Source organism: Silurus aristotelis (assembly GCF_946808225.1).
Source record: "Silurus aristotelis genome assembly, chromosome: 24".
In the NCBI taxonomy this organism is placed as follows: Eukaryota; Metazoa; Chordata; class Actinopteri; order Siluriformes; family Siluridae; genus Silurus; species Silurus aristotelis.
In genome coordinates, this window is record NC_139597.1 from 112,501 (window position 1) to 123,235 (window position 10,735).

Here is a 10,735-nt window from a genome sequence, read left to right on the forward strand (position 1 = left end):
ATGAGTGTGTAAGTCTATGTGTATGCGTGTGTATATGTGTGAGAGTGAGTGAGTGTGTGTATGTATGTATAAGTGTGCTTTTTTGAGTGTGTGTTTGAGTGTGTGTATGTACGAGTGTGTGTATGTATGAATGAGTGTGCTTTTGTAAGTGTGTGTGTGTGAGAGTGTGTTTGTATGGGTGTGTGTATGTATGAGTGTGTGTGTTTTTGTCAGTCTATGTGTATGCGTGTGTATATGTGTGAGAGAGAGTGAGTGTGTGTATGTATGTATAAGTGTGCTTTTTTGAGTGTGTGTGTTTGATTGTGTGTATGAGTGTGCTTTTTTGAGTGTGTGTGTTTGAGTGTGTGTATGTACGAGTGTATGTATGTATGTATGTATGTATGTATGTATGTATGTATGTATGAATAAGTGTGCTTTTGTGAGTGTATGTGTGTAAGAGTGTGTATGTATGAGTGTGTGAGTCTATGTGTATGCGTGTGTATATGTGTGAGAGTGAGTGAGTGTGTGTATGTATGTATAAGTGTGCTTTCTTGAGTGTGTGTGTTTGAGTGTGTGTATGTACGAGTGTATGTATGTATGTATGAATAAGTGTGCTTTTGTGAGTGTATGTGTGTAAGAGTGTGTATGTATGGGTGTGTATGTATGAGTGTGTGAGTCTATGTGTATGCGTGTGTATATGTGTGAGAGTGAGTGTGTGTATGTATAAGTGTGCTTTTTTGAGTGTGTGTGTTTAAGTGTGTGTATGTACAAGTGTGTGTATGTATGAATGAGTGTGCTTTTGTAAGTGTGTGTGTGTGTGTGTGTGTGTGAGAGTGTGTGTGCTTTTGTCAGTGTATGTGTATGCGTGTGTATATGTGTGAGAGTGAGTGAGTGTGTGTATGTATAAGTGTGCTTTTTTGAGTGTGTGTGTTTGATTGTGTGTATGTATGTATGTATGTATGAGTGTGCTTTTTTGAGTGTGTGTGTTTGAGTGTGTGTATGTACGAGTGTATGTATGTATGTATGTATGTATGTATGTATGTATGAATAAGTGTGCTTTTGTGAGTGTATGTGTGTAAGAGTGTGTATGTATGGGTGTGTATGTATGAGTGTGTGAGTCTATGTGTATGCGTGTGTATATGTGTGAGAGTGAGTGAGTGTGTGTATGTATGTATAAGTGTGCTTTTTTGAGTGTGTGTGTTTAAGTGTGTGTATGTACAAGTGTGTGTATGTATGTATGTATGTATGAATAAGTGTGCTTTTGTGAGTGTATGTGTGTAAGAGTGTGTATGTATGGGTGCATATGTATGAGTGTGTGAGTCTATGTGTATGCGTGTATATGTGTGAGAGTGAGTGAGTGTGTGTATGTATAAGTGTGCTTTTTTGAGTGTGTGTGTTTAAGTGTGTGTATGTACAAGTGTGTGTATGTATGAATGAGTGTGCTTTTGTAAGTGTGTGTGTGTGTGTGTGTGTGTGAGAGTGTGTGTGCTTTTGTCAGTGTATGTGTATGCGTGTGTATATGTGTGAGAGTGAGTGAGTGTGTGTATGTATAAGTGTGCTTTTTTGAGTGTGTGTGTTTGATTGTGTGTATATATGTATGTATGTATGTATGTATGAGTGTGCTTTTTTGAGTGTGTGTGTTTGAGTGTGTGTATGTACGAGTGTATGTATGTATGTATGTATAAGTGTGCTTTTGTGAGTGTATGTGTGTAAGAGTGTGTATGTATGAGTGTGTGAGTCTATGTGTATGCGTGTATATGTGTGAGAGTGAGTGAGTGTGTGTATGTATAAGTGTGCTTTTTTGAGTGTGTGTGTTTGATTGTGTGTATGTATGTATGTATGTATGTATGAGTGTGCTTTTTTGAGTGTGTGTGTTTGAGTGTGTGTATGTACGAGTGTATGTATGTATGTATGTATGTATGAATAAGTGTGCTTTTGTGAGTGTATGTGTGTAAGAGTGTGTATGTATGAGTGTGTGAGTCTATGTGTATGCGTGTATATGTGTGAGAGTGAGTGAGTGTGTGTATGTATGTATAAGTGTGCTTTTTTGAGTGTGTGTGTTTAAGTGTGTGTATGTACAAGTGTGTGTATGTATGAATGAGTGTGTTTTGTAAGTGTGTGTGTGTGTGTGTGAGAGTGTGTATGTATGGGTGTGTGTATGTATGAGTGTGTGTGCTTTTGTCAGTCTATGTGTATGCGTGTGTATATGTGTGAGAGTGAGTGAGTGTGTGTATGTATGTATGAGTGTGCTTTTGTAAGTGTATGTGTGTGTGAGAGTGTGTATGTATGGGTGTGTGTATGTATGAGTGTGTGTGCTTTTGTCAGTCTATGTGTATGCGTGTGTATATGTGTGAGAGTGAGTGAGTGTGTGTATGTATAAGTGTGCTTTTTTGAGTGTGTGTGTTTGATTGTGTGTATGTATGTATGTATGAGTGTGCTTTTTTGAGTGTGTGTGTTTGAGTGTGTGTATGTACGAGTGTATGTATGTATGTATGTATAAGTGTGCTTTTGTGAGTGTATATGTATGGGTGTGTGAGTCTATGTGTATGCGTGTGTATATGTGTGAGAGTGAGTGAGTGTGTGTATGTATGTATGAGTGTGCTTTTGTAAGTGTATGTGTGTGTGAGAGTGTGTATGTATGGGTGTGTGTATGTATGAGTGTGTGTGCTTTTGTCAGTCTATGTGTATGCGTGTGTATATGTGTGAGAGTGAGTGAGTGTGTGTATGTATAAGTGTGCTTTTTTGAGTGTGTATGTATGTATGTATGAGTGTGCTTTTTTGAGTGTGTGTGTTTGAGTGTGTGTATGTACGAGTGTATGTATGTATGTATGTATAAGTGTGCTTTTGTGAGTGTATATGTATGGGTGTGTGAGTCTATGTGTATGCATGTGTATATGTGTGAGAGTGAGTGAGTGTGTGTATGTATGTATGAGTGTGCTTTTGTAAGTGTATGTGTGTGTGTGCATGCATGTGTTGGCCTTACAGCAGATGCAGCCATATATCATCCAGCAGATCATACACAGCAGGAAAAAAAGGTAACCCATGAAGTAGCGGTGATTTCCACTTCCTGTATGATGGGAGACAGCAAAGCAGTAACGCTACAGAGGTCAAAGATCAGGGGTCAGATAAGTTATACAGGCTAGAGTTCTATTTCCAGGTGAAAGGTTAAAGGTCAGAGTGTAACTCACCCACACAGTTTCCAACCCAGGGGCAATGGTGATCAAACTTAGCGATGCAGCGATTACACACAGCACAGTGTTTGGACCTGATGGGCTTCCGTATCTATACACACAATCACATCATTTTAAGCAGGACGTGATGCGTGTGTTTACATGTGTGAGTGTAGCTGTTGTGTGAAGGTACTCACTAAACATGTGCTGCAGAATATACTGAGATCCAAGCTGCCTGATTCAGCAAGCTCCACTATAGTCTACACACACACACACACACACACACACACACACACACACACACACACACACACACACATTTTCTCTTCAGCAAACAGGCAACAATGCAGCAAATGTGTGTGTGCGCATGTGCATTTGCGCATCAGCCCATGTGTGGGTGTGTGAGCCCGTGCGTATGTGTACGTATGTGTGCGTGTGTGTTTGACCTTTTTCTTTTGCTCCTCTGTGGCTTTAATAATGCCTGGATCAGATTTCCAGGACTTGCCGAAGTTGTAAAAGAGTGCGAGGCTGTTGAGCAGGAAGGGCAGGTGGATGGAGATGAAAGGAAGATGTGAGCAGCATTAAGGAATGTGACATCAACAAAAGGTTAAAAATTCCAAGACAATGTTGTTCTCCTCATGCACATGTTCCACAGTGACAATGTGACTACAATGTAAACATGGCCTGTGATAATGACAATGTGTGGAGCCAATCACTGTAGAAAGTATTGTACTAAGCACTGTATTAAGCACTGTGTGCCTGAAGGATATCATTCCAGAACCAGTAAAACCAAGTGATGTACATCCAAAACTTCGTGGCCAAATAAATACCTAGAGGAAGAGTACTGTGCATGGAGTGATCAAAGAAAGACCTGCACAGAGAAAGAAAGAGAGAGAGAATAAAAAAATGAAAAAAGAAAACAGATGAATAATGTTGACAATAGAAAATGTAAATACTTTTATAAAGCTGTGGGTTTATGTATGTGTGTGTGTGTATATGTGTGTGTGTGTGTGTGTGTGTGTGTCATACTTGGAGAGAAACTGCACAATGATCCAAACTGCTGCATACATCAGCCCCTTAATGAGCCATGAATCGACATCCAGATCAGCAATGAACCCCACCAACCAGATCACAACAAAAGGTGTAAACAACATCAGTTTCTGCCGGAACTCCTACAAAAACACAACCACAAATACACAATAAATATATGCAGTCTGATTACAAATGACATTTTAATTTTCTGCATGTCTCGAAGACTGGGGCCTGCGTGTCTCTAGGTCTAGTGCTGAGTTCGGCATGTCTCTGGGCCTAGTCCTGGGCCCTGTTTGTCTCCTGGCCTAGTCCTGGGGTCAGTTATTTGGCATTGTTGTGCTTGGGCCTGGTCCTGGGGTCTGCGAGTCTCTGAGCCTGGTCCTGGGGCCAGTCCCGAGGTCTGAATGTCTCTGTGCCTAGTCCTGGGTTCTGCATTTCTTTGGGCTTAGTCCTGGGGCCTGCATTTCTTTGGGCCTTATTGTTGGGGTCTGCATGTCTCTGGGCCTAATCCTGGGGTGAGTCCTTTGGCATGGGTGTCTTTAGGCATAGTCCTGGGGTCAGTCCTGTGGTCTGTGTGTCTCTGGGCCTAGTCCTGGGGTGTCCCGGGCCTGCGTGTCTCTGGGCCTAGTCCCGGGGCCTGCGTGTCTCTGGGCCTAGTCCCGGGTCGGTCCTTTGGCATAGTTGTCTCTGGGCCTAGTCCTGGAGTCTGGGTGTCACGGGGACTAGTCATGGAGTCAGTCCCTCAGCATGGGTGTGTCTGGGCATACTCCTGGGGTCAGTCCTGGGGTCTGCGTGTCCCTGGGCCCAGTCCTCAGGCCTGCATCTCTCTGGGCCTAGTCCTAGGGTCTGCGTCTCTCTGGACCTACTCTGGGGGCCCCGAAAGTCTCTTGGCTTAGTCCAGGGGTCATTCCTTTGGCATGAGTGTCTCTGGGCCCAGTCCTGAGGTCTGGGTGTCCCTGGGTCTAGTGCTGGAGTCAGTAATTTGGCATGGGTGTCTCTAGGCATGGTCCTGGGGTCAATCCTGGAGTCTGCGTGTCTCTGGGACTAGTCCTGGGGTCAGTTCTGGGGCCTGTGTGTCTAAAGGTCTAGTCCTAGGGTCAATTACATTGTCCAGCACATTTAAAAAAAAATTTACCTTGTCCATTTTTAGGCGTTTAAGGTACGATGGTGCATCATAGCCTTTTGCTTGTCTGGCCTCCTGTAAGTGATTTATCATCCACACGTTTTTCCTCTGTTTGGCCAAATCCAGCGCAGTCTCTCCCTAAACCACCCCCCCCCGACACACACACACACACACACACACACACACACACACCATGTTGTTATATAACTAACAAAGTACAAATACAATCTGGTAAACACTACACAGAATTTTAATTGTACATGTACCTTTATGTTCTGTGCATCGACATTAGCGTTAGCTTCCAGCAACAGGCTGATGACAGTGGTGTTTCCTGCAAGAACTGCCCAGTGCAGTGCCGTGTTCTTATGATATTTATCACCCAGATTCACCGAAACATTAAATGTCAACAACAAACGTGTTGGGTCCACACTAAATACAAAACATTATCAATATTACTATTCAATATTAGCATTAAAGTGGACAAAACATGCCAACACGCACGCACACACAAACCTGTGTGTGCGATACGATGCCCACATTAGAGGAGTCATTCCATTCTGATCCATCATATCTACATCCTATAAACAGACAAAAAACAAATGTCTTTTAAAATATCAATAATGATATACATATCAGTCATCGGGAATACTGGAGCAACTATTCTGTCTCCTCATTGGTTAACAAGCTATCTACTAGAAGCATTAAAATAAACTTCCCTTACATACTCCTGCTTGTGTGTGTGTGTGTGTGTGTGTGTGTGTGTGTGTGTGTGTGTGTGTGTGTGTGTGTTTACCTGTCCTTTTGCTATGAGATAAGCAACAATCGAGGTGTGGCCAAACTGAGCTGCTAGGTGAACACAGGTGCAGCCTTCACCGTCAATCAGAGATGGATCTGCCCCCAGTTTCATCAGCTGAACCACCATAGAGAGATGACCCTGTCTAATTATATAAATACATGAAACAACATTACATAATAATACACATCATAACAAACCAAAACACACAAATATAACAAACAACAAGTTCATCAGAACCTACCTGGTAGCCCAGTGTAGTGGTGTGGAGTTTAGATCTCCTCCCAGCTGGTCTACAATGGCACCCTTCGATATGTAGTATCTGTTAACACACCACTAAACATTAGGCACTGAGAACACTCACTCACACTCACACTCACGCACACGCACACACAGAGAGAGAGAGAGAGAGAGAGAGAGAGAGAGAGAGAGAGAGAGAGAGAGAGAGAGAGAGAGAGAGAGAGAGAGAGAGAGAGAGAGAGAGAGAGAGAGTGGACAGTGTGTGACTCACTTGACCAAGTCGATGCGGTTGTTAATAGCAGCCCAGTGTAACAGCGTAACATTTTCTTTATCAGGCTGACGAACATCGTACCCTGCTTCTACCAGCTCACGACACCGCTCAAATATGCCGTACCTACACACACACACAAAGTGAAAGCAATGCTGTTTATGTTCATTTATTTCCCTAATATACGAGGTGGTATCATAACATTTTAGGACAACAGATGGCAGCACAATGCTGCATGCACAGCCACAGGGAGCACCGACCTTCATAAGTTAGTGTGCCCAAAGACATATCCCTGTGTACGTTGAGAGCTGTGCAACTGGTGCTATTCTGACCACATGCGTTATCGCATCTGTGATTCTGGACAGATTGCGCCACGACAACAAAGCACTCACTGAGCTCTCCACACATCTCAATTTCTCGCGGGAAACATGAGCTCACTTCCGCACCCACCCTACTCGCCAGATTTGGCTCCTGCGGACTTTGCCCTCTTCCAGAGGATGAAGATCCAGCTCAAAGGTCACCGTTTTAACACTACTGTAGGGAGATTCTGTGTGAATCGCAGAAGGTGCTCGACACGCTTCGAAAAGAAGACTTACGTTCCAGAAGAACCCTGTATTGCTGTGCCAGTGGAATATTTTAACGGTGATTGTGTGGAACCGCAGAGAAATAAAGTACTTTCATGTAAACAGAGAGAGTCTAAAAGTTTTTTAATACCAGCTTATACCTAATTCACAGAACCTGTGTGTGTGTGTGTGTGTGTGTGTGTGTGTGTGTGTGTGTGTGTGTGTGTGTGTGTTACACTCACTGTGTTGCTTTGACAATGTCCCATGTGCTATAGTCATCCACATGGTTCTTTCGGCTAACACTCTCATTGTAACCATGATTGTAGTGACTCTGAGGCTTCAGCTCCTACAGCGAGAGGGAAAAAGAGAAAAAGGGAGAAAGCAAGAGACGGGGGTGGGGTGGGGGTGGGCGTTGATATAGAGAGAGAGGGTATATAAAAAGGTAATAAAGTTATAACTAATGTAAATCTTGGCAGTATGAAAGTGCTCCAGGTCCAGCAGATTCTCTGTTTTTTCAATGATCATCATTAAAATGCTATGTTTTAACCTCAGAGTTCCAGACAGAAGTCGTTTCTGGAACTCTTCTGTTTGGGTCACAGTGAGAACATGGATAAAGGTTTACAGAGGAAACACCAGCTATGGAGCTACATTTCAGTCAGATGTACAGACTCCTTCGGTATATAGTGCCCCCGAGGGGCCGGTTCCTGGAAAGTTACATGGAAGAATAAGAGACCACAAGTGACCATACTAATAAGATTTTCTGACAATGGCTTAAAGAAATGAAATGCCTGCTGAAATTCAGTAAGAACTAATTACATGAGTAAAGCATGTTTTAATAAAGTAATTCTTTGAAATAAAACCCAGTGATAGATTAGCAGAATTATGTAAAAAAGTATTTCAGCTCGACTGTAATTTTGGCTCAAGGAAAAGCAGCATTTTGAGCTTAATTTAGATCCTGTGGATGACCACACCCCAACCTTTGCTGACATCCTGAAAACCTTGCAGCCTTTAATTTGGGTTTAAATTCACATGACCTATTGATATGTTAGTAACCCAAATGCACAGAACTTTGGGTGAGTGACTGTTGACTTATTAAATATAGTTTTGATTAGTGGGTTTCACTCAAGTATTTGCACACAATCCAGTATGTAACTGGCAACCCAGAGGGGATTAGACCTTGGCCAATGTGCCTCCACTCACCCAATCTCCTAACCCTACTCTGCAAGCCTCCCTGATTATTTTATAACTAATAATAATTCAATTGTTTTATTGCACAACAACCTCCATAATCATCTTGACATCATAAGAGCTGTGAATATGTTCTAGTATGTGTCATCTACTGCTTGGTCTGTTCAGCATGTGACCTCTGAAACAGAGCTTCCTGTTAATTTACAGCTGGGCAGGAGGAGGAAAGCAGCATGGTCTGAGTTCTCAAACAGAACATGACTTTAGTACAGAACTGTCCAAAGCTTTAAGAGTTGATTTTCAGATTCAAAACACTGATGATGCCTACAAGGCCAAAAATGGACCAGCGTCATCTTACCTCAGTGACCTCATCACATCTCGCACTGAACCACGCTGTCTGAGATCCTCCAGCACTGCTCGACTGGTACCACCTTCTCTCAGAATGAGAGTTAAGTACACTTCAAGGCTCTTCTCTGTTCTGGCACTGAGGTGGTGGAATGAACTTCCCCTAGATGTCTAATCAGTGGAGTCCCTGACTATCTTCAAGCGACGACTGAAGACCTTCATCTTCCTGAAACACTTTTGCACTTTCTAAGTTTGTAGAATTCAAGAGTTATATTTATATTAAGTTTGTAATCTTGTGTACAGTGTAGATTTATTCATTACCAGAGACTCAAAACACTTTTGTACGTCGCTCTGGATAAGGGCGTCTGATAAACGCCGCAAATGTAAATATGTCCATTCAATTAGATGGGAATGAGAGAGGAAAATGTATGGGGTACTGCACCCGACCTGTAGATGACCCCAGATACAAAGTGGCTTCTCTTCTGTTACAACATCCACCTTTCCACACTGGTTTAGGTACAGAGTACAGCCTGCTGACCCACTTTTACACACCCCCACCCCCTTTCATTCAGAACCCACTCTCTCTCATCCAGAACCCACCCTTTCATTCAGAACCCACTCTCTCTTTTATCCAGAACCCACTCAGAACCCTCTCTCATCCAGAACCCATCCTTTTCAATCAGAACCCACTCACTCTCATCCAGAACCCACACAAACTCATTCGGAACCCCCCTCTCGCGCACGCACACACGCGCACACACACACACACCAGTTCAGAATGACAGCTGCCCAGGCTTCATCCTCCTGTTAGCATTGTTATTAGCAGCTGTTTAAATGCTCAGCCGCTGGTAACGGCGCTGTTCGTTTCCACAATTCATATCATGAAACATATACAACCCATCATTCATAATATAATCCGAATGATTTTAATAGTAATGTAACCTATTCATTCCGGATTCTTACCTTCGAACATCATCATCCCCTGCAGCATCCCCATGTCTTTATTTCCATATAAAGAAGCAATGCTAACGCTAACGCGCATCTGCTACAATAATAAATAATGGCGCGCGCACGCACACACACACACGCACGCACGCGCGCGCGCGCACACACACACACACACAAGCGGAGCTGGGCAGATATCTGCCCCGTGGTGGGGAGGAACCCGAACCCGAACCCGAGCCCGGGGTGTTCCTGCACAGTGATGTGGTAAAGCATCAACCTGAAGGGAGCAGTGATGACCATGCTAATGCTAATCCTAATTCCGCAGTGAGGAGAGAGGTTAGCTTTAGCATTGAGAGCTTACTGCTAGCTCCGCTCCCATTTACTCTACTAATGAAATATTTGAAAACATTAAATAATAATACTATATTCATCTATACGGATAAAGGGTGAGTTACCTCAGGGTGTAGAACAGGAACACATCCAGCATCTCTCTCATACTCAGCCATAGCGTCCGCCATCTTACTGCTCAGCCGCGCTAAGCATCATGGGTACCGCATTACGTCATTCACATCCTCTATACACCCGTACTGAACCTGGTATTAAAATATAAACCTGTAATTAAATTTATTTTCTTTAATGATCAAATATGTATTTCATCTAACTAGTATAGTATAGTATAGCATAGTATAGTATAGTATAGTATAGTGGATTATAGTATCGTATCGTATAGTATAGTATAGTATAGTATAGTATAGTATAGTATAGTATAGCATAGCATAGTATAGTATAGTGGATTATAGTATAGTATAGTATAGTATAGCATAGTATAGTGGATTATAGTATCGTATAGTATAGCATAGCATAGTATAGTATAGTGGATTATAGTATAGTATAGCATAGTATAGTATAGTATAGTGGATTATAGTATAGTATAGTATAGCATAGTATAGTATAGTGGATTATAGTATAGTATAGCATAGCATAGTATAGTATAGTATAGTATAGTATAGTGGATTATAGTATAGTATAGCATAACATAGTATAGTATAGTGGATTATAGTATAGTATAGCATAGCATAGCATAGCATAGTG

The 10,735-nt window shown here is 42.3% G+C and overlaps 1 protein-coding gene across 2 annotated transcripts in view; it reads right to left on the reverse strand.

Annotated features, from left to right (window-relative positions):
* The window catches only part of zdhhc17 (zDHHC palmitoyltransferase 17), an 18,565-nt gene extending 8,345 nt beyond the window's left edge, over window positions 1-10,220 (reverse strand). The window contains exons 1-14 of one of the 2 annotated variants that reach the window (XR_014531450.1): window positions 10,099-10,220; window positions 7,411-7,514; window positions 6,609-6,731; window positions 6,342-6,419; window positions 6,098-6,242; window positions 5,818-5,882; window positions 5,571-5,733; window positions 5,317-5,442; window positions 4,179-4,321; window positions 3,920-4,020; window positions 3,596-3,720; window positions 3,347-3,409; window positions 3,168-3,261; window positions 2,963-3,046 (exon numbers count right to left, since the gene is read on the reverse strand). Coding sequence is in view for 1 of the 2 variants with exons in the window: in XM_083529023.1 (XP_083385149.1) it covers window positions 2,963-3,046; window positions 3,168-3,261; window positions 3,347-3,409; window positions 3,596-3,718; window positions 3,918-4,020; window positions 4,179-4,321; window positions 5,317-5,442; window positions 5,571-5,733; window positions 5,818-5,882; window positions 6,098-6,242; window positions 6,342-6,419; window positions 6,609-6,731; window positions 7,411-7,514; window positions 10,099-10,161 (1,477 nt within the window). In the remaining variant the exon portion in view is untranslated. Of the gene's footprint in view, window positions 1-2,962; window positions 3,047-3,167; window positions 3,262-3,346; window positions 3,410-3,595; window positions 3,721-3,917; window positions 4,021-4,178; window positions 4,322-5,316; window positions 5,443-5,570; window positions 5,734-5,817; window positions 5,883-6,097; window positions 6,243-6,341; window positions 6,420-6,608; window positions 6,732-7,410; window positions 7,515-10,098 lie in introns of both variants that reach the window. The other variant, XM_083529023.1, reaches the window with a different exon arrangement.
* Between the last annotated feature and the right edge of the window lie 515 nt (window positions 10,221-10,735).